Source organism: Aythya marila (assembly GCF_965140915.1).
Source record: "Aythya marila genome assembly, chromosome: Z".
Classification (NCBI taxonomy): Eukaryota; Metazoa; Chordata; class Aves; order Anseriformes; family Anatidae; genus Aythya; species Aythya marila.
The window spans coordinates 18436744-18463693 of NC_139080.1; the positions used below are offsets into that span (position 1 = coordinate 18436744).

Sequence of the window (26950 nt, forward strand, 5' to 3'; positions counted from 1 at the left end):
CTGTGGAAACTGTAAAAATGGAAATAAAACAGCTTCGTGAGATACTTGCTAGATCCACCTTTGGCATTTCTTAAGCATGTGCTGTCAGCATAACCAGTAGCATGACTTCCCCATGTGGTACCCAAGGGATATTTCCAGCTCCTCACTTCCCACAGAAGGGCAGTCCCAGTCTCACCAGACTCTCTGGAGGTCACACAACCAGCTTCATCATTTTTGTTTTCATGTATGGATGGTATCAATTGCCAAGAAAGAAATGCATCTATATTTCTCATCATCAGGAAGGAATACAATGAAGGTGGTTATTGCTACTTATTTTAAAAAAACTCCACTGGGAGACAGAGTTGTAGAAGAGTTGGTCTCCTTTTTTCCTAAATGAATAAAGGTTGGAGAAGTTGCCAACAGCAGCCCTGCCATTCCTTGTCAGCCTTGGGGGGATAGCTACAAAGCCTTTCAGTCATCAGAGTATTAGGAACTTACTGTTACAAAATCTGTGCGCTGGAACTGCTTCTCACGGAACTCTTATGTAAGGAAAAGGAACGTGTATTGTGAGCAGTGAATATTAAACCGTGTGACAGATCCATAGTGGAGACATAAATGCTCTCCCTCAGCAGCCAGAACTGTTTGAAGGAAATGGCATTACCCACAACTGACCAGGGCAGACAGTGTCAGTGAGGTAATGGGCAAAGATGAGTTTGGATATGTAGACCTATTAGATCCAAAGCTCATATCTCTAACACCTCAGAGGTGACACACAGTTTACAAACAAATTATTACAATTTCTTCTGGCAGAGGCTCTGATGTATGTATATGATTATATATTCTTGTTCTGGATTTGTGCTAGACCTTCCTCATAATAAAAAAGAGAGAATAATAATAATTAAAAGTTTTTAAAAAGCACAAAAAGGAAGTTAAAATCTAAAGCAGGAACTGGGTATGTCTAGGTTTCTTAGCAGAGAACTGCCTTCTGGTCACAGCTGTCAGCCTGAGAATTTCCCAGCAAGGTGGAAGTGGGAAATCTGTGAAACCAGAGTGAAGGAGCTCTGCTACACAACAGCCCCTCCAAGCACCTCCTTCCCCTGCAGCTGTGCTCATTGGGGCACAGGAGGGGACCTCTCCCTGATGCCTGAAGCAGTGCAGAGAGGTCTCACAGAGCAAAGACCTTGCCCTTAGTTGCTGCGAGGGACACCCCAAACCCTGTTTTAGAAACTTCAAGGTAGCTTGGAAACCAAAGAAATGGGAATGGGGTATAAAGTGTCTTTACGTGTAACTTGTGGGTTCAGATTAGGGCTGGCCACATCTCCATTCAGTGGTGACCAACAGTTAAAACCACTCTGCTAGCTCTTAGGTGGCACACAGAGCAGTACCGGGCTTCTGAGGCCAGATCCCATACTTGGAGGCAAGAACCACCAAACAGATATCCCAGCATCCCAGGAATTAGCACAAAGGGGAAAGGCTAAATGATCCCAAGTCCTACAACCAGGAGCAAGGTGATTTAGGGTGGGAAAATTGGTAACTTGTCTCACTGATTCTCAAGCTGCAGCATTCCTAGCAGCATATAGGATCTTGGCTGGATAATCCTGTTTGGCCAAGAGATGGTATGAAGTAGGGAGCTATTTGATTTTTCCAGCTAATTTGTACCACTTCTGCTTACTTCTACACCTGATCTAATTTTAGTCCTAGAGCTGATCTTTAACAGCATTTTGTGCAGCCATGTGTAAATGTGAACAGTCCTCAACCTACTTTCATTTCTTTCGGGGGCAAGTTCAGGTCCATCTCCATCTGGATTAGTTCAGTGCTCCATGTTGCTCCATGTCAGGACCTTTATCACCACACTTTCAAATACCTTCCAGCATTTACAACTAACAAGAGTTACCACAGTAATTGTGATAACAATCAGTCAAAACCTCAGAAAAGTTCAGCCTGTTCCTTTCTGCACTTTGACCAAGACACTGGGAACACTGCAGCTCTATTTTTAAGGCAATATTCATGCCAACAGGCTTTAATATCTGTTATACCCTCTCCGACCCTGCTCAGCAAGACTGGGCAACAGTTATATAAGGAAGGATTTTAGTGATGTGATCTGATGAATCCCCACAACTGGACTTCTTGACAGCCAGACCCCTTTATAAGTCAACATTCTGTATGTTCATGCCATGGCAGGTTTAATTCAGCTAAATCTCATGTAAGCTGCAAAGAGATGCAGAAAAAAGAATAAAAAATAAAAAATAATTTATTTTCTTTCCTTGAATGTCAAGAAAACTTGTCATCTTGATTCTAGGTCTTCTCTGGCAGTGAGGTGACTTCCCCAAGCCCTGTGGCGTGTCGTAGCTCTCTTCCCACAGGCACAGCTCAGCACACCTGCTCTGCCTTTCAGACAAGCCTATGGCTCTGCTGCTAAAAGACCTTCTCTAGTTTTAAAACTTCCCGTCTACCCCAGCAAATGCACTTCTGTTTTCTCCTCCTAGCTACCCAACTTTAATTAACATCTTCCCCAGTGCTCCCTGATAACAAGGCAGCTTCCCCGGTGGCTTTGCATGTCTGAAACCAACTTCCTATGTGTCTCTGCCTTACCGATTCACCCTCATTTATACATATTTGAGATTATCCTTGTATAGAAAATACTTTTGATGCTTCTGATTATTTTTAATTTTCTCTCGAATCTCAGCAATATGTTTTTCTGTGTTATACACAAAAGTTGATATGTAAGATCAAGTTTAATCAGTCATCTGCTAATAATTGAACTTATTTATTCTGATCTATTGCCTCTACTCTTTCAGGAAGCTGTGACGCTCAGTCCGTTCCATACCAGTGCTCAGTCAACTCAGTCTTCTTTTCTCCCCAGTGAATTTATGAGATATGACGCCTCTCTGTGAAGCCATGAAAATGTGATGCAGCTAAAACCTCAGTCTGCAAACAACTTCGTGTTTAGGTAGTGGTTACCAGCACGTAAAAAGCATTACCACAAAAATAACCAAGAAGCAAGACTGGAATTGAGGAAATGAGCGAGCAAAGCAAGCATTTCACCATACCAAGTCTCCCTACAAACAGATGTGAAACTATAGATTTCACCAGTTGCAATGAAAGAACATTTTGTTCTGGGACTGCATTTGGGATACACAAGCTCTGGCAGGAATGATTGTTTCGAACAAGTGAAGATAAATTAATAGAGTTTCCATTGAATATGCCAGGACAATTATTTTCAGCCCATTTAAAAATATTCACAGAATGTACTTCAACATAACATCACGAGGGCTGACTTGAAAAAAAAAATGGTGCAGGCAGAATGTAGGCCTGTAGCTTAGGACACTGAAGTGTATTCACTACTGAATTTGGTCTCTCAGGTCTTAACAGGCTATTGCAGCAAACGCTGCAGCTGGTGCTTATGGATTTCTACGTTTGCTGACAGTCAAGGAGCTGCAGCATGGTGCAGGGGAAGCTGCTGTCCGGCTGCCACCAAAATTTCTAACATTTAAAAAAAGAAATTCCTCATCTCAAGTTACAGAAACAACCACAAACCATCTGAGTTCTGATTAAATAAAAATGAGAAACAGCTCAAACAAAGCATTTCATGTGGTAAGTGGGCAATAATATCTTAATTTAGTATCCTGAAGTTGGGATGAGTTTTATTGTAAATCAAGTTTAAAATTGTATCAACCTAAAACACATAATTGTTCAAATTGTCCTTCTTCCTCCAGTTTAACAATCCTGCTCTGGTATAACTGGAGCAGAAGGTTTATTTGAACAATATCAGGCCTCTTCATTGTTGAAGTCAATCAGATCAGCATTTTCTGACCTAAAACATTTGAAGAATGATTTATAATCAGCTCCAGTACTGGGCCAGGACTCTCACAGTGTGAGCTCAGATGCTGAGATCTTCCCCAGAGAGGCAGCCAAGCAAGATGCACACCAGTTTATTCTGTAAGACCAGCTGCTTAAGTTTTCTCAGTATCTGGTTAGACACTGGACCCACAATTAATAGTAAAACAGCTCAGTAATTCAGCACTACTGAGGCAAATGGCTGACAGGTCATGAGAGGCTTCTCTACTGCCTTATGAAAGAGAGACAAGACAGCACTAGTGTATTAACATTTAAGAAACTGATATTTTAAGACCTCCTAAACATGTGCATTGAAAGAGGAAAAAAAAAAAAAAAAAGGAAAAAAAAAAAAACTTTAATCCTGAAATACACCCAACACAGTGCTGCCTGAGCCAGTTCAAACAAATGTGTTAATTTTGATGTTATGTTCATGCCAGTGCTGAATGCAGCCAGGTGGATGCATGATGAGGTTCCTCTCCTTTTCCGGCCATGTGCATTATGTTAGAGGCACAGTGCTGGGCACAGCACAACACAGACCTCAGCATGTGTCTCATTTAAAAAAGAAACATCTGAAAGAACATTAGAGCACTGTTACTGGCAGTGGGATCCTGTTCTCTTCTTGCACCACAGTACTCTGTAGGTCTTCAAAGAACACACAAAAACCTACGTGTGTGGATTATAAACAAAACAATTTATTGATTTTATATATATTTTCAAGGCACTTTTTTGCTGCAATTTAAAACTCCATTTGGTAAGAAAGGGAATCCTTCATAAACCACATCTTCAAGAAATAAAACACACAGCTGCAGGACTAAGGAAACAACCAAAAAATTCAAACCAGATCTTGACCATAAACTAGCTATGTTCCTGGAATCACAAAAGGAATCCATAAGTACAAATCATTTGTTTTCCAGAAGACTTTTTTGATTGATAGTTATTTAGGAAACAGAGGATGAGACTTGCTCATTTAGAGTCAGCAAGAAGAGACAGGCACCTCAGAAGAACAGCTCACCTCACCTGTATTAAATATCTACGTTAAAAAAAAGATGAACTCTCCTCTTCCAGAGACTATTCTGTATTGTCCACAGGGAGAGCTTACATGAAGGCACTCAATTTTTTAATACAGACTCAGGATACAATATTAAAGTAAAAAACATACATAATTATCAAATACATTTTGCAATATAACATTTTATATGAAAGCCAGTAATCACTGATACAATATACTTCTCCATATAGAGTTCTCATCAGAATGTTCCAACGTATGGCAGGTATTATGGCAAAGCTGTATCACAGCAGCACCAACTGAGAGAGCAAACTGGTTGCTGGTACACTTCACTGATGAATTAGGCCTTAACGTTGTTTTTAATAATTGGGAAAAAAAAATTAAAAAATCTCAGTGCTTTTGAAATTGAGCCAATACTCAAAATACAACTCCATACTGCCTGATTTACTTGAACATCTGTTGACAGGCAAAAGCATTTTTTTGAAATAGAGAACAAGGGTTTAGTCAATTACGTTTACATAAAAAAGAGCCAGCACAAAATCTGCAACCTTTTCAGCATTTTTCATGTAAAATTTCTTGCTCTAAACATATAAATACAGACATTCAGCAGGTCCATTCAGTTCTGGAGTTCTAAATCCATTGCTGTTATTTTGATTCACTCAATACTATGTCATGATCTCATTTTTTACCATTATCATCATTACTGCAGACCGATGTTACATCTCCACTGCGCAGTAAACACAGCAAGTTTGGGCTTCATTGTCTTTACAGTGATACACACTTAGCAACATATTTCACTTCCACATTTATATTCAGCTTTTCAGGGGGCCACAGGACTTTGCCATCAGACTCCAGCAGCCTTATTTTGGTACAGCGTTGGAAACACATCACTTAGTCTCACGGAGTACGATACCTCTTTTGATGTTGACAGGAAGGTCTCAGTGGTAGAGAAGTGTTAGACATGCTTCTTTAAGTGTCCAGGAAGTGTTGGATTATAGTTCTTTATTCCTCGTTGTAGTGGAGCCTTGAAGAAGGTACAAAGGGATCGGGTTCCTGCTACCAGCTAAAAGGCTTTGGAGGAAGGGTTTTGCAAATGCTCAGCTGACAGCTGGGATCTGGAGGAAGCTGCTGTTTGCTTGAAGCTAGCAGAAGAGGTCTCAGGAAATGGCTGGAGATGTGCAACTGCACCTCCACAAAGGATGCTGGGGTGTTCTTGCAATAGCTGACAGTACCACCGCTCTGACTGAGAGTTTCTAAAAACAGTCCCAAAGATTTTCTTTGGAAAAGTGGAAAAAGTCTATATATAGAGTTTTGTAACACAGGGCTGCAGCAGTCCATCTGGGACATCTCAACATCCCAGCCTTTTACATTGGCAGTGCTGGGTGAGCTCAAGCCTGCTTACAATGGCACCAAGGAAAAATAGTAATGACAGATAAATAAAACTGTGTATTCGGGTTCAAATGTATTTTAGTCTGAGTATACAAAGGGTTCACATCCTTACTCACTATTGCTGTACTAACTCAACCAGCTGAAGATGTGTCCTGTATATTTCTCATAGACACTGACCTCTCTCCTGGGAGTGGGCTCTGAACAATGCATTGTTTCAAAATGCGCCAACTGAGGCTGCCTGTGGCAGAGGGAAAGATTAGAAGGATTGCCCCCACTGCTTGTGTGTTTTGTTCCTGGGACACAGCAGTAAGCAGTGACTTAGTCTGGCCTTCCTCATGGGTGAAAATTTCCTTCAGCTGAAATATATAAATGTCAAAAACATAATCAAGCAGCAACAACAACAAATAAGTACCATGAAATGAATAGCACCAAGGATGTTCAGTCCCATACATTCACTCTACAAAAGCAAGACCGGCAGTACTTGGGCTCAAATGAAAATGTCATTCCAGTGTGAATAATAATAATGCAGCAGTGAGACATCTTGACATTGAGCACAGTGTTTTTACAGGCAAGCTAATTGGAAGCTGTAAAGCAAAGTACAAAAATAGATGAGAAGTTCAGTGGTCAATTTGTCCTCTGAAGTCAACAAGAATTTTGCAGTTTTCAGTGGAAGAAAGAACAGACCTTAACAGGAGGCTGCATATCACTACTGAGGTTGGATTTCCATAAATATAAAAATATCCCCTTTACAGAGAAATTATTGCACATTTTATTAGCAGACCTAAATTAGAGTAGGTAGTACTTGTCACAGGGTATAAGGCACATTTGATCTGCATTCTAGGAGATGAAGGGTAAATTGTGAAACTTCAGAAGGGAGTATGTTTTTAGTCACAGCATTGTTTCTGTCTCTAGTTCCTCAACACATGCTAGTGTGCAGCAAAGGACTTGATGCTGCTGTCATCTAGCTGAACTCACAGACTCCAGAGAGAGTTATGCTTGCTTCACTGAAGGCAGAATTTAGCCCTTAGTCAGGAATATAAAATTTGATATGCACTTCCAGATATAACCTAAGGCTAAAGGTAATGCAGCAGACAGGCTGTCAGATACATTGTTTTTGCCATATGGATTAGAGGTCATGGATGCATTTTACTAGTCTGCAGACATCAAAGACTAGATTTCAGCAACAAATAAGGAAAACAAAACAAAACAAACAAGAAAAAAGCAACTAACAAAAAAAAACACCTCATAATGTTTTACCAGAACACTTATCCACTGCCACTGCTGTAAATTATTGCTGGGATGAATTCTAGATTTCAAGTTCGCTGACGCAGATGAACACTTGGCGAAATAACACAGCTTTGTTTCTTTAGTACTGGCCTTTGAACAGCCTTCAGGTCAAACCAACATTAAAGAGATTAGCACCTTGACAATTACTTGTAAAAACAGTTGAAAGTTCTTACAACAGAAATGACAGTTCAGGAAAGTACACAAAATCTTTATAGCAAACTTAGTTCTTCAAAATAATTATTATGTTAAAATACACATAATCCACAACAGAAGGTTCTACTTTATCCCTGTCATGGGAAATAAGAAATATTGTATACACAGGATGCACTCAAAATCTACAGTGACAAATTATGCACTGACTTAGGTAGGAATCTTGCTTAAGTATGAACTGGAAATCTTACTCTATGGCCACTGTAACCAGTAAGATTTTTATTATTATTTTGCAGGTATTTGGGTTTTACCTAATAAACAGTGCATCATTTGACTTATAATAAATAAGCATAATAAAGAACAAATTACATGTCAATAGTGTATACTTTCTTTTCCATGCTACCTCAATTAGCATGACCGAAAGCGGCCATGAACTACACCCAGTACTGATTGCGCTTCAAAGTTGGGTTTGTTTTTCGACAATACTGGATCATTTCAGGATCAAGGTTTAACCAGCTATTTTGCAAAGGCTGTTCTACAGTTGGAGAAACCACCATAGGAAGTAGCTGTTCATGTCTTACTGCCATTGGTGTCGAGGCTGTACTTTGCTCAGCTCCCTTCAAGAGAGGGGTCACCGTAACAGTAGGCACAGTCAAGCTTCGTTCCAGACAATGACCTGGACTACTGAGGATTACATCCATCTGATTTTTGACAAGTGGTTTTGCCTTCTCTTTCTTCTGACACATTAGCAAAATGCACACAGAAATAACAGCAATGATGAGCAGCACAGACACCACGACCAGGGGGATAATGATGTACCAAGGGTTGCTGCTTTCACCTGCTTGCTCTCTGGGACTCTTGGCATCAGCCCAATCTGTGGTCTCAATCCCTGCAGATCCCCTTGTTCCCACTGCTAGGTTTAGCAATGGGCCTTCCTCATGTAGATTTCCCCAGTGATTCTGACCTGGGAACATGATTGGGACGGTCTTCTGTGGTGCTACTGTGGGTTCTTCATTATGGGAGGAAACTGGTGCATCGTCCTTTGAGGTACTGTGGATTTTTATAGCGGTCGTACTGGTTATGACAGGCACTTCAGCTGTAAAACCCTGCACAAGCAGAGGACTATATGGCACTATGGAATACTCAAAATGTCCGACAGCAGGCTGAACATCATCTGCCCTGAGCATAAATGTGAATGAGTCATTTAACAGATCAACACCTGTCATATTTGCATCTATGTCAAGAAGCACAACACCTCTATCAATGTCAGCTTGGGTGAATGTCTGAATATCTTCAAACTCTGCATCATTCACAAACCTTTTTTTTACAATCCTTCCATGAGTTGGGGGCACTAGCACTTCAAATCTAGGATTACTGTTTGTTAAATTAGCTAGCTCAGAAGCATCCAGGTCACTGCTTCTGAATTTATACACAGCTTTATTTGAAATCTGCATGTCAGATACAACTTGCACTAAGGGCTTCATTCTGATTTTCAGTACTTGTCCTGTCAGATTACTTTCTGCAGTGAATATCATAAACTCCAGTACTTCTTCGAACACAGTGAGATTTGTCAGGTGGTACGACAGTCTTCCTGAGTACAAATCTGCTTGCTCAAATTTACTAACCTTCTCGTTTCCAATCATCAGGTGCCCATTCTTTAGAGGCTGAGTTATTTCATACATGATATTAGTGCTCTTTCCATTCGAGACAGCTGAAAGCTGCACATTAGTAATAGTGACAGATGTCTGGCCCTGTGGAAGTGCAACATTGGTAAGGTTGACCAGGACAAGAGCGATTGGTATTACTTCAAGACTGAAAAGTTTGTATAAAGGACGATGTTTACCATCAGTCACACTGAAATAAAACACGCCAGAGGAAGAACTTCCATCCTGTACAAACCAAACCCTACCATTGTCGATATCAGCTTGTGTGAAATCCTGTACAGAGACACTGAGATTGCTCTTCATTGCTAAATAACCATTATTGGGGTTGCTAACTATGGTGTATTTAAGCTCAGCTGGGTTGTTATCTAGGTCTTCAACTTTCAGATTCTCTGACCCCAGCACTGACACATCTCCCTGTAGGACTCTCAAGTGCAGCCTTTTAGTCTTCAGTTCTGGAGCTTGGTCATTCACTGGAACAACAGTGATATTAAATATCTCCTCCAAAACTTCACTATGGGGCTTTGTTGCAGACTTGGTCTTTAGGTTTAACCAAACAGCAAAAGTGAAATTGTCACTAAGTGATTCAGAATTATCGTGCATGTACACAATTCCAAATTTGTCCAGGATGTATTGGGAGAAATTAGGTTTTTCTTTTGTAACATTCCTTTCTCCGACAATAATCACACCATGTAGGGGTAAAGATACAACTTGATACCAGACTTCATACATGGAGCGCTGTACCTCAGGTAGCTTTATCAACAGATTTGAGGCATCTAAATTTGTTTTGTTGATTAACACTCTACCTCCTTCCTGGACTATGGTACCTAGTAGAAACAAAAAGAGATTCTTAGAAACTGACTGTTTCATAGCTGCAACATTTCAGAAATTAGGTAATGTGTTTTAAAAATTCATGATGCTCAAAAAAGAGACTACGGAATCACATATTTCTCTTTAATGGTATCCTCGATTCTCAAATGTCATGGCTAGAAATATATTATCACTGTTCTTAAAATAGACTTGCATATAAGAGATTACATATTCTATTGATCATAGAGCATGATTAAAGAAATATCAGTATCTCAAAGCTCCAGAGGACTCTTTCATTATCTCTATTGTTACAGCAAAATGGAGGATACCAACTACAGCAGTAGGAAGAATCTAACATAGGTGGTTAATCGCATTTTTAAAGACGCAGTGATGCAACTACTATCTACACTATACTCTGTGATGAAAGTATTCCAGTCATTTGCTACCAAAGAAAAATTATCTTTCGTTTTTTCTCATTTGTTCATTGGAATGCTGACAGATCCTAAACAACCAGAAGGCCCAACCAGCACAGCATATTTACCTGTATTTGCTAGAAGACGACTGTTCTGACCATGCCTGGTAATTTCATACGAAATGACAATATTGAACACCTGGAGGTCCAGAGCTGACGGTGGAGAGGAGACAGTAAACGTAAAGAAATCTTCTGCACTCCAGCCAGCCGACTCTGCATCTAAGTGCTCATACATGATCACACCTTCATTCACCTGTTTTGGGGTAAAGATAGCAATAGGTATACGAGGAGATTAATTTTAAATACAGGAGCGTAAGGAGAGAAAAAAATCATAAGACATTGTTCAAGAAAGGGTTTTGTAGCTTAGCTCACACACAATGGCTGTGTATGTAGCTTATATTATGAAGTTATTTTATCCTGCATTTCTCCCTTTGAACATACTCAGTGTTGCCAGACAAGCCTAGTTGAAAAACAGATTTATGCTAGATACAACCACTCATCTGTTCAGACCCAAAACCAAAAGCTAGTATTATCATACAGGATAATCACCAGCTGAAACTACACCAGAAGTTTAAGATCAATACCTTCATACGCTGACACTTCAGTAGGATTCCTAAGAGTCACAAGACTAGAACATTTGCTATTTCTCATTCACTATTTCAGCTTTGCTTGATAATTCATTCTCTGACCTAAAGAAAAGACAGCTACCCATTAAACCCTTCACAGCTTCCCAGGCAGCTACTGACCTGGCTTGCCTGTATTAGTTTGTAATTGCCAAAGAGATCCCTGTCTACGATGGTGGCAGTTTTAAGTCTACAACTTGTAACATGGGTTACACAGCTTTGCAAACAAACTGAAGGAACTTATTAGCACATGTTCCCATGACATACGCTTGAAAGGTGTGAAAAAGAAATCCAAAAATCCCTGCTGCTATCAAGGATGAGGCACTTAAGCACTACAGAATCTGTAGCTACAGACAGAGCTAATCCTGAAACCACTGAAACAGCCCCCTCCAAGCTCACCAGGGAACAGGCTTCCAGAGGCAAGTTTTCTCACCAGCTTCAAAACTGTCTGATCATACTGCCCATAGAATTCAGACTGATGTGATAAAATCCTACATGCACGTCACCAGGTTTCCCTATACTGATTTAATCCTTAATGGTTATTATGGGACAAAACACACAGAAGTGGTATTAAAATGTTGTGCTGCTTCAAGATAACCTTCCAAAGCATGCCTCTAGGTCTTCAATTTGGAGAAAGCAAACTAATGTAACAAGAATAGGCATGACATCCTATAAATTCAGCAGTGTTTAGTTATCAACTGTTAATCTTTCTAGTTTTTATACCTTTTTTTTTTTTTTAGTAAGTCGCAAGTCCATGCTAATATCTGCACTGACAAGAAAATGGAATTGGTTAGCATTGCCTTGTTTACCTCTGAAATGACTTTAAATGTAATGATGACATTGTGGCTTGCTGCAAGATGAAAACTCTTCTAAGTTATCATAGAACATACTGTCAGAGAGAAAAAACAACTCATTGAATTTAAAGAACAATTAATTTCCTTATATTGGCTACAAAACAACTGTTCTTGAAAAACTTCACTGGAATGTAATACTGATTTCAGCTTCTTCTTCTTTTTTTTTTTTTTTTTGGCCACAAGGCAATAAGACACTGGACATAAGGAAGATGCACCTCAGCAAAAGTAATAAATTTTTTTTTAATCTAGCTGCATACTACTTTTCAGAAGTAAAATTCCAAGTTCTACAATACAGAATGGAGCCAATGAAGACAAACAACAAAACTAACGCAAAAACTTTCAAATTAAATCAGATTTACAAGCCTTTTATTACCAAACAGAAACTGAAATTCTTATTCTCTGCGTAATGGAGAATATACAATGCTTGCAATATCATTGTCATTTTTTCACTGATATTTAACTTCATGTGGCTACAGCACACTAGACAGTGGAAGTTTATTTTGGATCGTTTTTCTTCCCCTTACTCCTCATTCTCTGCCAGAACAAACAGTGAGCTGGTTAGGATACCTTAATTTCACCTGCAATAAATCACTTAGTTCTACTTGTTTGAAGTGAAAGTGGCCAATACAAATACCTCCAACAGAGAAAAGACACACACACATTATTACATCTCAGATCCTTACACAATTTACGAAGTTCAAAGCAAAGTTATCTACACATTAGTAAGAATTAAAGCTATAGAGAAAAAGTGGCATGTTCTGACATGGCACTATCAAATAAACATATGTAGATCATTATCTGTAGGCAAAGAGATCTGAACTTCAAAACTCTACCTGAAAGATCTTGTCTGACATGCCTAACTGTTTCACTTAATGCTCATAAAAACCGTTCATTTTAAGAACAGAAGGAAACAGTATCATTAGTCAGGTTGTTTCAAAGTTTGGTAGGAACTAATAAGAATGCCAACTTTTTTCTCAGTCTTGTTGGTCAAGTATCTGTTTCTAAACAACAGATTTTCTCATTATTTAATTTACCAGGTCAAACAGTCACTTTTTAAATCTGTAAATGTAGACTAAATCCAAACTGTTTCTTATTTTTTCCTTCTGTAAAGTCAGATGATCGAGCTCCTTTTATCTCCCTTGCTAGGATTTTCTGAGAACAACTTACAGCGTGCAGAGCACACAGCTCCATTAAGACTCAGCACACAGACGTAAGTCATCTCAGTTGCAGAAGAATGTTTTCCATCAAGTTACATGAGCTGCCATGTTTTAGCCATTCAAGTGGGGGACCCTGTATCACAGTTAAGATTCTTTAAACACTTAGTATCACAGCCAATCAAGCCAATAAAAGTCCTCTTGGGGACACCCATGAGGACTGTGCACAGCTGAAATGAATCTGTTACTTGGAGTTTTCATACAGCACAAGGCTACTTTTGGCCTTCTGCCAAAAAGTCAAGGCTTCCAACCTCTGACTGCCGGTTAATGGCACCAAAACAGCTCTTCCCAAAAAATACTGTTACAAGCAAAACAGTGGAAATTGCCAGACTCTGCTAGTATCCAGAGAGAGGGGAACAAAGGCTCTTCTTGCATTCATTACTACATGCCAGATATTTAATGACACAGCAAATCTGGGCAATCGCACTGATGGGTCACATATGCTCAGTTACTAAACAGATATAAATGGACCAGGCAAGGAAAAAGCAATTGGGATGCCCTTTGAAGTAACAATCTACCACTGAACTATCCAGTATAAAGTAAATGCTTACCATAGACTGTGTAAAACTGAGGATTTCCTGAGTGGTATTATCAGAATTTACTCTGATCAGCCTTCCAAGTTTGGGGGAAGTTACAATCATAAAAGTTATAGTTCTGTTTCCTGCATTGGTCACATCACTGGTTACAGCTTTCAGATCATGTTGTGAAATAGGTTTCCTGGAACCTAAAAACCAGCAATTAAAAGTAGATTTGCAACAGCAATTTTTCACAAAATGGTAAAATTTTATATGTACAAATCACCCTTTCATCTAGTTATTCTATTTAGCATTTTAATAATGTTTTGTAAAATCATCAGGTTTACCCTTTTCCAGTTACTTCCAAATCACACAACTCTTCCACAATGAGTTCAATCAAAAAGCACATCAGTATAAAGTATCTTTGTTTTACAGAAATGGAAAGGTACAGTTATCTTCAGCACATGTAATTGCTAAATTCTTGTTTCTGCAAAGGCAATCCGAAGTAAAAAGTAGTGCATATATAAGAAGCCCTGCCCCTTTTTTTACATGTCTAGAACTGAATTTAACTCCAGCTGAAGTGACCACTGGCAATGTATTTAGCAATCCCAGTTGCCCACAGAAGGCTGGTTGATTTGGCTGAGAAAAGCCTTAACAAAGCACATTTTTTAATGAATGCACCCAAACCAAAATAAATAATTATCAAAAACTTGAACACTTTATTAATATGAAGGACAATTTTCATTGAATGAAGTTTAAAAAGTAAATACTGAATTAAACAAATAAGAAGGACACTGCACAACAGAAATAATGGCCTGAAATAAAGTATTATTAAGATGGATGGAGGACTGAGGGATTCTTTTAATACACAGCACTGCATTAACCAGTGCCTTCTGACTTGAAGATTATAAAGAGCTTTCTGGAATTTAGCCAAACCATGACAATTTTTGACATAGCTGTGACAAAAACAAATCTAATAGTTTCCTATAATAAAATTAAAAATAAAAAAAAAAAAAAGACTGGTTTAGTGATTTTTTGATGTACTGTTTCCTGATGATATACACTCAGAAAACTACAAAGGATGTTAACTAATACTTTTAGAAGAGCAATAGATTCACACAGTCCTGTTCCCTCTGAGCCCACTTCTGCCTCCCTTTTTACATTTTTTTTCCTCATCAACAAGCTTTTATAGGTATCAATGCAGAACTTCAGACACTAGCAATACATATCCTTCAGGTTTGCATTATCAGTCTATCTCCACTTAACCTCGGTGTTTATACATGAGTAAACCAAAATAAGATCTTTCTCCTGTAAAATTTGGAGGTGGGGGAGAAAAATCCTTGAAAAATCCTCTCACTCTATCCAATACAAGGAGTCTCCCTTCTTTTCTCTCTACTGTTCTCCCTCTTCCGTGTGACAGGCAGAAAGGGAAGCATGACCACGTGTTCAGACTACACCAGATGTGATCAGGAATGTAGAACAGAGAGCAAAAGTTCATCAGACCACGCGTATCTGCAAACAGAGTTATTTCTCAATAACTTCATTTATGCAAATCAGGCCCCAGTGCCATAACAAATTGAGACAGAGTAAATCACAAACACGGTTACGCTGTACTGCTGGATATACCTGCTTCGAGTTTTCACAAAGCCCCTGGTCCTTCCCAACGGCCCTGACCTCTCTCAGGAGCTGTGGCTTGACCATGAGGGACTTCACTGTGCAGCAGAGGCTGAGATACCAAGCAGGGCCATGGACACTGGAGTCTCCCACACTCTCCTGTGAAATGGGAACCTCCCCATATATGACTGTCTCCTGTGAGTGGTGAACATCCACACTGAAAATGGGTGAGCACTTTCCTCCTGAGACACCAAAAACCTTCTCCAGCACCTGCAGTGGTTCTGCTCTGGTCCAACACCTCACCAGGGAAGCGACGGTTATTTGCCAGCCAGCAGAGTGGGCAAAGCAAAGGGAAGTGAGAGCACAGCCTGCCTCTTCCCCCGCCTAGGAGCTGAGAGGTCACAAAGCAACACCACCCAAATTCTGCAGAAAGGATCAGAGACAGGGGATGGGTGACAGAGTAGGGCTAAGCTAATCTGTACAAGCGGAACACAATAGTGTAAGGCTGTTATCAGTACCTAATAACTTTGGCCTCTGTTTTTTCTGCCAACTTTTACAACTGGGAAACTACTCTGGTATGAGCATTCTGCCTATCACTACTAAATAGTTATGGATCATCATGTGTGCTGACCAGCCTTGGCAGCTCTGCTTCTGAATACCTACAAGTCTTTCCTTCTCTAGGGACAGCTCATCTTATTCCTTCTTCAGTCAATTGCTTCCCTGAAGAGAGAAAATCTTCACATTCTAGATATCTAGCATACATAAGACAAACTCATATATCTATCCGTCAGCTTACTGAGCTCACTGAATAAAATCATCTGCTGTTGGATAGAAGAAATCTCTAAACCATATAAACAAATCTGCTATATTCAATGCAAAAGAAGAGAGCAGTACATGCTTTTATAAAATTGCAAAACAATATGCTTGAGAAAATAGTTTATACCCAGTCATGAAAACATGGCAAATTCTTCAGAAAATATTCAAGTTTTACTTCCCTAGAGGGAAGGTTCTTTAAGTTGTCTCTTAACATTTCCCACAGTGCTATAAAATATAGCTAAACACTGGCTATTGTCTTTATGTGTGGGGGTTAAGCAACCGGCACCATCACTGTTTTAATTGTCATTCCACAGTGAGCAAGTACCACTGAAACCTGTACAGCTCCAGAATGTCTTTAAAAATATCAGAAAGAGAACAGGTACAAAAGCTAGCAGTACTTTTTAAAACCAGTATAGGAGTTCTGCTAACTCAAAGCAAGCAACTATTCAGCAGAAAATGTAGGCTTGGATAAATACAGCCTGCAGCGCTGAAGGAAGCACTGTATCTTCCAAGCTGGAGAATGGATAGAAAATCTAGAAACTATTCCCTCTATAGAAGTATCAGGCACACTTTTCTTACAATTATCTTTGCTTTAAGAGGGAATTTCTGTAAATCCCTGTGCCTGAGGCAACCTTACCCACTGAAATCACAGATTAATAAGCCTTTTAAGTGGATTTACGTGAATCTCATTTATATTGACTGAAGAAGATCATGCTGCTACAATCTCATTTTTTGTTGCCTGTGTTTAAGTAGCTTTTGCTGCAAGCCTTTGTTTATGCAGTTTATATTCAGGAAGTCTTAGAAAGTGACATGCTCCTCTTCTGCATGAAATTAATAAACCAAGACACAGATTAATACCTATAGAGATTTCCCATCTCCCTGTGGCTTCCAAGAAAAAAGAAGGCAGCACAAACATGAAGTGTGATACAAGATGTTGCTGAGAGAAGGCTAATCTTTCTTTCTCCTTTAATTCTGCAATTAAAGTCAGATTACTAACTCAATGAGGGATTACTCTTGCTAATGCAAAGCAATATATGACTCTGGTGAGAATCTCTGTATTCATCAACTCCTGTAGGAGTACAGTTTCTTCAAATATAGTACTTAGCTGCTGACACAGCTTGCTGCAAATGCATGAATACAAATTTAAACTGTTCAATCTTTCTGATCCATCAGTGAGTCTCCGCTGCTCTCCGTAACTCTGCTCAAACAGTAAGAAAGTGAACTAGAAACCTGGTGAGCTTAAGTGTGCTATTCAGAGTTCGGTGGACACAAGCTTCACTGTTTTCTCCAGGCAAAAATCCCAACCACCTAAAACAGCCTGAATACTCTAAGCAGCACTTTGCACCTCTAATTCTATGAATATTATATAGAGCTTTTAAATTAATCTGAATGAGGAATGTTGAGAGCTTAGGCAGACAGTGTTTATTGTCACACTGTGCTTATATATTTTACTGCCAAATTCCATCATCCCAAGCACACAGGCATATCAAAAATGTAAAGACCATAAAATAAAAACATTTGAAACAACATAACTGTTCTTTCAAAAAGCACAGAGATAGTTTTTTTTTTCAAGTACAGCTATATATGGTCACCTATGCAATTTTATCAAGTGGAAAAAATCATGATAAGGTGTTAAAAACAGACCTGGAAAGACTCCGAGTCCTTTGTTCACTTCAAGACTAATGACTAGAGTCCGAGCTGTGATGCTAAAGATCTGTCGTGGTGCAAAGTTCAAGCCATCTGTTACCTGAAAATTGAAGCCTCCAGACATTGCTCCTGTAGATAACAAAAGCATAAATTTATTTAATTTTTAATCTTATTTTATTTTTTTGGTAATTATTTTTTTTTATTATTATTTTTCTATTTTTCATCTGAACACACACACACTGGACACCTTTTGCTGTAGGCTACAAGTGAAATAAATGCCAAGTCATTCTAAAGCAGTTTTTGATTAGCAATTTTGTGTCTTAACTAGAATTGCATAAATTCAAAATGCAGAGAACAGCACACAAATGAGGAACTCCTGGCTATTACTTACACTGAAAGCCATATATACCACAGCTACAAATAAGCAGAGTGCCCCTTCCCTATTTCCCTCACTGACCTCAGCAGACATGATACCCAGTTAAACTTGGAGAGACACTAGCTCCCAAATTTTCTCCTCTTTTTACATCTTAGGAAGGACCCAAGCACTTAAACAGTCATTTTTGGCATAGAAGTAATTTTGGGTGAAAAATAGAATACTAGAATGCACTTTCATTTCAATTTACTTTTAAAGGACTGGATCAAATCACAGGTTGTTTGCTTTGCTTCTTTGCTCTCCTTCAGCTTTGTTGAATAGGATATGTTGTGACAGCTTAAATTATTTCAGAGGTTATGTTTACTCATAATAAATGCACATTTTTTTCTTTAATCTTAAGACCTATATGTACTTTGGCACACAGTAATGGCAAAATATCTCCAGGAGACTGGGCAGATTCCTGTAAAAGTGCATCTTTTAAAACTGACTTACTGAGGTGTATAGTGCTTCCTAAGACTGCCTTTATGTTGACGGTGCCCAGGGTGTTTAACCAGGTAGAAAGAGAGAATGAAAAATTAAAATATTAACTGTTGCAAATGGCTATCATTACCCTCCTGCTTGTTTTGCCTAATGCAGCTATGAGATATTGCTACATGAATATGTATTCTGAAAGTGAAATGTTGCCACGTATTTAAATTTAAAGATCAGAACTCCTTGCCTAACTCTAAATCAACCTATCAGAAGAATCAAATGTGGGTTCTAAGATTATAGTTCACAACTCCCCTAGGCTCCTCTCACAACTCCTCTTATATTCAGCCAGGCACCAAAGCAGCTCTGAAAAATCATGCCATACTGTTTTCTTATTTTAAGTCTTTATTCTCTAATGTTTTATTTTCATAAAAATGCACAAGCAGTTGCACATTTGAAGAGGCACTTAAGAGTCTACTAATTGCCTCAAGTTGGTCGAAAAAGGCTTACTCAGCTTCACTTGTTTTTTTTGGCTAATGTAGAGCAACTGTCTGATTGACACAATCAGACATTTTGTCATTGACAGAGCCAGGAAGAGAACTAAATCCTGCTGCTACGGCAGAGCATGTATTGGTTTAACACAATTAATTTTTAAAGGGATATCTGATAGAGGTGATAAAAAGGACACCAGAATGAGTGTTGTAAAAACTGCACTGAGAAGACACTGAGGCTTCAGAACTGACAAGAGGTCATTTCAGTCCTGCCCTAAGAAAAAACAGTGGCAGGGTCTAAGGGCAGACCCCAAACCACAAAAGCTGTGCAGGATCACCCTGGAAGGAAGCGAGGGTGGAAAAGGGAAGGCATTCTCACACTGAAAGAGTGGTACAGAAAAGGAAATGTACGATCTGGTTCTGCATTATGCAATAGCAAACAAAAGATTTAAGGGGAAAACCTAAGAACAAAGGGGCCGATTTGAAACTCACAGCAGGCAATAAGCAGCTTGATGTAATTCACGAGACAGCAAAGATGAAGGGAAAAAGTTATGAAGACTAATGTTAAAGGCATAAAAGCAATCTTTCTTTTGTACTGTAAAAGACCCTGAGGACAGAGAGTCAGTGCCATGTACAGTTAAAAAAACCCTCTTATAGCTGGAGCAAGCAATGCCAGTGGGTGGAAGAGCCAGTTCAGCCGAGAAGATGCTGCTCTTCCCCTTGGAAAGGCTCACGGCGAGTAGGAAAAGTAGAAGCCAGGCTGGGTAGAACATGAAATGGGCACACTTCCCAGGAAGCTCATAGGCAACAGAGGACTGAAGATGAGGGACAGAGCAGCTGAAAACGAGGTTAAGAAGCATCGTGACACCAACAGGTAAGGGAAGGCTCCAGGACAAGGCTGGGAATAAGATTAGCATAGCAAGCACACTTAAAACAACAGCCCAGGTTGAAGGAGGAAAGAAAATCTCTTACTGAGGAAGGAAAAGAAGTGAAATGTCAAGAGTACTTTCTGAAACACTGAAGGTGATGATGCTGCCAGAGCAGCTGCAAGAGCTGATGCGTGACCTGGGCAATTTTACATTTCAGATTTACTGTACATCCCACACTCCCACTCACTGAAAAATGAAATTTGCTATTGTTTTTACTTTTGTTAATCACGATTCACTTCCTAAGGCTACAGACGTGCATTCGCCCTTTCTGGAACAGAGAGTGAATTCATTTCCTCACACTCAGGCTACCATCTTCCTACCACCACTGAGGTTCTTACATATCAAAGCCTCTGTTGGAACAACATAAACAGCTTGGCTCACTTTTGCTATGTTCTTGACCTTTCATCTCCTGACCAAATTATTTGAGTAGGATAGTAACAGCTCACCAACAGCTGGTTGTAAAGCAACTTCAGCAACACATGCACTCAGCAAGATACTGCACTGGAAGAACACTTTAGAGTGCTTTAACCTGCAGCAAGCCTCAAGGAGCCACAACACAGACCTGGAGAGACTGCAGGACTCAAAGGAGCCCTGGAAGTAATTCCACCTCACCCTAGGGCTGGTGAGGCAGTTCTGGACCTCTTCCACCTCCTAGCCCACAGCAGAAGGTTTATTCCTTCTCTAGCACCAACTTTCTTCTTCCAGCTGGTACAATACAGTAATAGAGCTGGGGCAGGAGAATAGCAGCTCCTGCCTCATAAAAGCCCCACGTGTTCCTCAGACTGGAACCCCACTGGGAAGTTAATTCCTGCAGCTTCTCAGCACTGCCACTTAAGGATCCAGGAGGCTGCCCTGACTTCTTTCATATGGCCCACATATTCTTCTGTAGCAGCAGCATGAATAACCCAATCTCTAGCTCTTACCACTGGCTTAAAAGAGTCAATGGTTAAAGCTGAATTCATTCACAGCCTTAAGGGAGGTTCACATTACTCAGGTGAGCCATGACTTTATTTGCCCTGAGCTCCTTAGGAACATGAGGGTACTGTGACATGTCTGAGAGACTGCCAGTCCATGAATAACTCAGCAGTGCACTAAGACTAAAAAAAAAAATAAAAATTGATTATCAATGACAATGGTCAAAAACATTGATTTTGTATCTCTGCAAGCTGCATGATGATGTTCCCTTACTGCAAACAAAGGTTTCAGTTAGGAGACTGCTATCAACTGAACCTCTAGTGCTTCTTCCAACAGAACACCAGGCTTTCTTGGTGAGCATACACTTAAGTGTACGGGACCCTTCCTGTCTAGGTTGTGAGACCATGGATCACATAACTAGCCATCTGAGATTTTTGTGACATGAGAAGGAGATTCTCAAAGGATTACCAACACAAAAAGACCGAATAGGAGCAGTATACTGTCAACAGGTGGTATTTTTTGAAACTACATACCATTGTGTACAAATAACAGCTGCCCTTCCAGTATATGAGCCTGAGTAAAATTAAGGATGCTTTTGTTTGGTGAATCCTTCAGAGCCAAGTGCCCATTGCTAGGTGGAGTAATTGAATATATCAGTTCTGATGGTGAGGAGTCCTTATCTTCTGCAAAGAGGTCATCAGCAGTTATTTCTGTGACTGAACCCACCCAGACCTAGAAAAACAAAAAGAAATAAAAAATAAAGAATAAGAAATGCATGCATATGAAACACAGAAGATAAAAAAAAAAAAAAAAAAAGAATAAACATTTATGCTGTACAGCACTAGCAGCTATGACAGATTTCCTTATTGTCCATCCAAATTTCTGATCCTGGACTGGAATGGCTAATGCTGGCATGTGGTTTTCAAAAAACAAGATCACAAAATAAGACAACCACAGATATACTCCATCGGTTTTGGTTTTTGAAAGCTGAAGCACAAGTGCTCTATTTGTCAAGCACTACCCAAACTCTTACAAACATAACAAAATTGTATTTTGATAACTGAGTCAAGCAGTTCCCATCCAACACATACACATGAATATTGGAGTCATGTACTTCACAGCAGTCACAGCATTCAATACACTCCACTTTCACTAGAAAAAAGAAGAAAGAAGAAAGAAAAACAGTCCAAGGACAGCACAATCTCTAATACAATTGGAACACTTGTTGCTGCATTATTTCCTTTTAACAGTGCACTAAAAGCCCTTTTTTAGTGTACCAAACAAAGTGTACCACAGAGATGCTCAGTCTGGTGGCAGAGGAAAGAACCATCACCTCTAACAGCTGCTTAGCACTTTGCAAGGTCATGCAGACAGACAAAATAAATAACTAGTATTTGGGAAGATACTACAAAACCTAGTACTTATTTCTAGTAAATCAACATTCTTGGTGTTTTTTGTTTTTGTTTTTGTTTTTTTTAGCTTAAGATACACACAAACTGACAGATCCTTTTTTTTGAGCAGAAAGAACTAATGTCTCAGATTCATTCACATCTCACTAGATCATTTATTTGGAAGTGATAAGCAACAGCTCACTTTACTCTTCATCTCTTCTCTATATAGTTAGAATATAGACAAAAGTACTAACAAAGGACAATACATATTTATCTCAAAATATAGTGAAATTTCTAAATATTCAGAATATCCATGTCAATTCTTTCCATTTAGAGTTCATATCACAGTGTATAATCTTAAAAGTCTGGGTTTTTAACAAACTTATCCTGAGGTTCAAAACACATATTGCATCATTCCTCTCTGTCTTCCTAGGGCCTCACATAACAAATATTTGGTAGAAACATCATACCAAGTGATTAAAGAGGAAATGTGATCCTTGAAGAACGGGCATTTTACTTCTGTCAGAAACAAAATCATCAGCCAGATTTTTCCTTAAGTATCAATACTACTTTTTATTAAAAACTATGGATGAAACCCGATGGTTTTTTTTTTTAAAAGCCACTGGGATTTTTGCCATGACACTTCAATAGAAGAAAGATTTTGGCCTAGATTGTGTCAAAAAATATATTCCACAGGAGAAGAGACACTAAGATGAAATTATATATTTTCTAATTAGGAAAATAAGTTTGGAAATGTATGTGTTACATTTTGTAGTGGAAAACATCTTGCAACCAGGAAATTGTTATTTTCTCCCTTTAAATATGTATTTCTCTGAAATGCAGTTACTAGTATCTAAGTTTGATAGAAGATGCCACCTGTGAAAACACAGGATGAGAACTAAGCAAAGTCTGATTGACCAAAAGCAGCACCAAATGCGTACATCAGTGTCACTGGTTTCATAACGAGACCCTTTTGACTCATGTCAGCAGCACTCAATTCTGCACAGAAAGTAAGACGTCACATACAGAATATGCAAACACATAAGAAAGGACAATGCAAATGTTATTGCATATGACTTGGGTTAAATGGAAGTTCGGAGAAAAAAAAACCTCTTATTAAGGGAAAAAATCAGCTTTTTTACCTATAAAGCCAGTGTTTATTGCAATTGTTCCAGCACACTAACACACAATGCTTTTTAAAGTACTGTACATGCTGAGGTCCTCTGTGACCTGTAACATGATCCTCAAGGAATGAAAGGAGATACAAGAGCTGGAAAGGGCTGTAGGGAAGCGGACACTCAGTGCTGCAAGTACTGTGCAAGTGGCTTACTTTCCACTTCTGGGATCAAGCCCTCCTTGAAGAGCACCATGAAAACTGTATCTAAACTTCTAGGATGTAGCAATACACTAATTGTGCATTTGCCTAACAAATTCCACAGACCTGGTCCAAAAAAGGGTTCATGACCCTGCCCACTGGGAAATAATCCATTCTGCTCTGCTTACAGCATTCAGCTTGTCAGTTATTCCTTCCGTGCTACGTACCCCACCAGACAGTCTATATTCACAGCCATTTTAAAAACTCCAGTAAGTGAATGATTTAAAGAAAATTAAAAAAAAAATCAGTGTTTGATTTTTTTAAAAAAAACAAACCTATTGTTAGGAAAATACGGCCCTCTTGTGGCAACGAGATGATGCAGTCATTTCAGAGCATCACTACTGAAAAATATGCTTAAATGCAGAAACAAATGGAGCAAGTAAGGCCAGGATACTGATTATCTTAGTATTGTCACATTACCCTTTCCTGTCCCCGCTACAGCAAACAAACAAACAAAACATAAAACCAACAATAAAACCAACCAGAATTTTAGGAGATGATGCATAAAATGCTGTATATGAATCCCATAAGCATTTATTGTTTTAATGGAAAAGCTATAAAATAAATGCAAAGATTACTAGCATGCACAACAAAAGCTTTCACTAGAATAAAACTTTCTGTATCTCACATGTTATGTTAATGTAAATACTTCAGCATGTCACAAATTCTCAGCCAGAGGTTAATAAATAAATAAATAAATAACTTTCACTTCCTAAAGAAAACCATAACCACCACCAGAAATATTTGGTTGTGTGTCCTTCTGAAACCCTCTGTGGTGTTCATAACCTTCACGTACACAATGGACACAGTGGTTTGAATAAGGGATGTTACAGATGCCTCAGAAGTACTGCTTTTTCTAGAGCAATGCACAGGTTATTACTCAACATTCATTCACCACTAGCAGCATCGCTGAGGAGCAGAGTCTGCTTGGCCAGCAAGCACCATCCTACACAGGAATGCCCAGCTCATCTCAGCATTTAGCAGCACCATGAAAAATCCATTTTCTCCCTCCTATTTGGGATGTGTGAGGTTGCTTTGAAGAAGGATGATCTTAGCGTATTCTTCCCAGTACGTAAATCACCTGCCACCTTTATTTCAGCATGCACATGCTGAACATATCCAACATATGTGCATTATTAGTACACACTTGTAACAAAACTAAAGCTTATTTCTCAGCAAAAGCTTACGCACGACCGGCAGACCATAGGCACAAAGGCAACATCATGGCTCTGGATATACAAACTGCCTGCACAGCAGAGAGGACCAGCTTTGGCTAAGTTCAGCCGTGTTATCATTGTTCTTGTGAAGCTTGGACTTAAAAGCCATTTTTAGAAAAAGCCACGGGATGCACTGCAGTGCACTACCCTGCCTCAGTGCTCTAAACAGACGGCAGTTCAAAGCCTGCACTGTACCAGAGGGGAGACACAGAAAGAGATCAGAGTGACATACATCCTCCTTGTCTGCTACTAAACATTACCATGTGCTGTGCTGTTATCTACAGGGTACAAATGTGATTAATTTAAGCAAGGAAGATTTTACTTTACCACCTGAATGCTTGTGAAGACAGTTTGTCCTTCTACCAGCACTGTCTGCATAGGGTAGGGTGCCCTGTGCTATGGGCACCTGCAGATTATCACAGGTTTGCTGCCATCACTGTGAAGATGCATGGTATTACCACTATCGCTGCTTAAAAATTACAGCTTTTCTCCTGAAAAAATGCTGCATACACAACTCAAGGCTACGGTCACCTCCACAGTAACCCATTCTACCTAAGCAACACATGACTAAACATGTAAAATCAAATGTATGCTTTAGGTGCCACCAATTTTTAAACTGCAGCACTGGGAATGATGCAGCCTCAAAATAACCTGATGGGGAAGCGGGGAGGAAGGGGTATGAGGAAGAATGAGAGGATAAAAGAACAAAAGAACAAAAGAGAAAGCAAAAAACAAAAAGCACTGGAGTGACAGTAGTGACTTTTTTCATCACTGGAAGATTAAAAAGCCAGTTATGGTTATTAAGAGCAAAAAGCATAGCATCAGCCTACAATTTTATAATTTTCTTCAGTAATTGGCAGGGGGAAAGAACTAGAAACAAGTTAACACGTGATTTTTCTACCTCACCATACCGAACAATAATAGCTTCAGTGTCTGCAGTAATACCTCAGTGACCTCTACCAGCCTAGATTTTCACTGACTGCATTGTGTTATTACATAGTTAGGACTTTTTTAAAGGATGTCAAAGTCTTATTAAGGGAACATTCCTGTTCTGTATCAGGAATACCCAACATGTAGTTAATTAGCTAATTATGTGCAAGTGAGAATGCTGGTCCCTTCTCCTGTTCTGTCCTACTGGGGGTTCAGGGAGGAGCAACAGCAGGTTGCACCTCAGCAGGTCTGTCCCTTCAGCATATTTAATAGCAAGATGCACACGAGCTGATAGCCATGAAAAGGCAACAGTAAGATATTTGTACTCATTATCAGTACTCTTGGTACTTTTTTAGCTGTCTTTATTAGCAGCCCTGAAGACACCCTGGCAAAGAACACAGAAACACAGCAGTGCTCAAGGTAGAAGATGCCCAACCCCAAAAGCCCTCTGTTAGCCCAAGAGACTTCATGTATCCTTAAAGTTACAAAAAAGCTCAGTGTGCCCTCTAGATAAACTTAGTCTGCTTTACACTACAGCAGCAGAAAACATTCCTCATGACCTCCCCTAAACATTCCTCATTCTTCACCCTAAACACAGATTACCCATGTACTGCATCCCTTTGTTACAACTATTTGATTTAAATCCCAGGACTGCATTCCAAGGAATATTCCAACACTATTGCACTGAATATTCCAATAGATGCAAACCTCACATTCTGTTAATGAAAGCAAATTCAATGATACCAGATTAGAAATCAACATTTTAAAATGATGACAAACATACCTGAAGAATTCTGTTAACTTTTATAACAGGAGCTACATCATTTACTGCTTTAACTGTTACAAACACAGTCTGGGGCAAGCTTTGTTTCCACAGTTCTGTATTATTTACCATAACAGTAAAATTGTCTGTCAGTTCCTCACTGTCATCATGAATGTAGTAGATTAATTCTTGTTCCACCTGAAAAACAGAACAAACTGAAAAAT

At 39.3% G+C, this 26950-nt stretch overlaps 1 protein-coding gene across 2 annotated transcripts in view; it reads right to left on the reverse strand.

Annotated features, from left to right (window-relative positions):
• Nucleotides 1-4486: 4486 nt before the first annotated feature.
• Nucleotides 4487-26950, reverse strand: part of LOC309889702 (chondroitin sulfate proteoglycan 4-like) — a 37064-nt gene continuing 14600 nt past the window's right edge. For both annotated transcript variants that reach the window (XM_082782659.1, XM_082782658.1), the window contains exons 5-10: nt 26748-26924; nt 21584-21782; nt 17872-18003; nt 13834-14006; nt 10661-10844; nt 4487-10136 (exon numbers count right to left, since the gene is read on the reverse strand). In XM_082782659.1, the coding sequence (XP_082638785.1) occupies nt 8083-10136; nt 10661-10844; nt 13834-14006; nt 17872-18003; nt 21584-21782; nt 26748-26924 (2919 nt within the window). In that variant the 3' untranslated portion in view covers nt 4487-8082. The remainder of the gene's footprint in view (nt 10137-10660; nt 10845-13833; nt 14007-17871; nt 18004-21583; nt 21783-26747; nt 26925-26950) is intronic.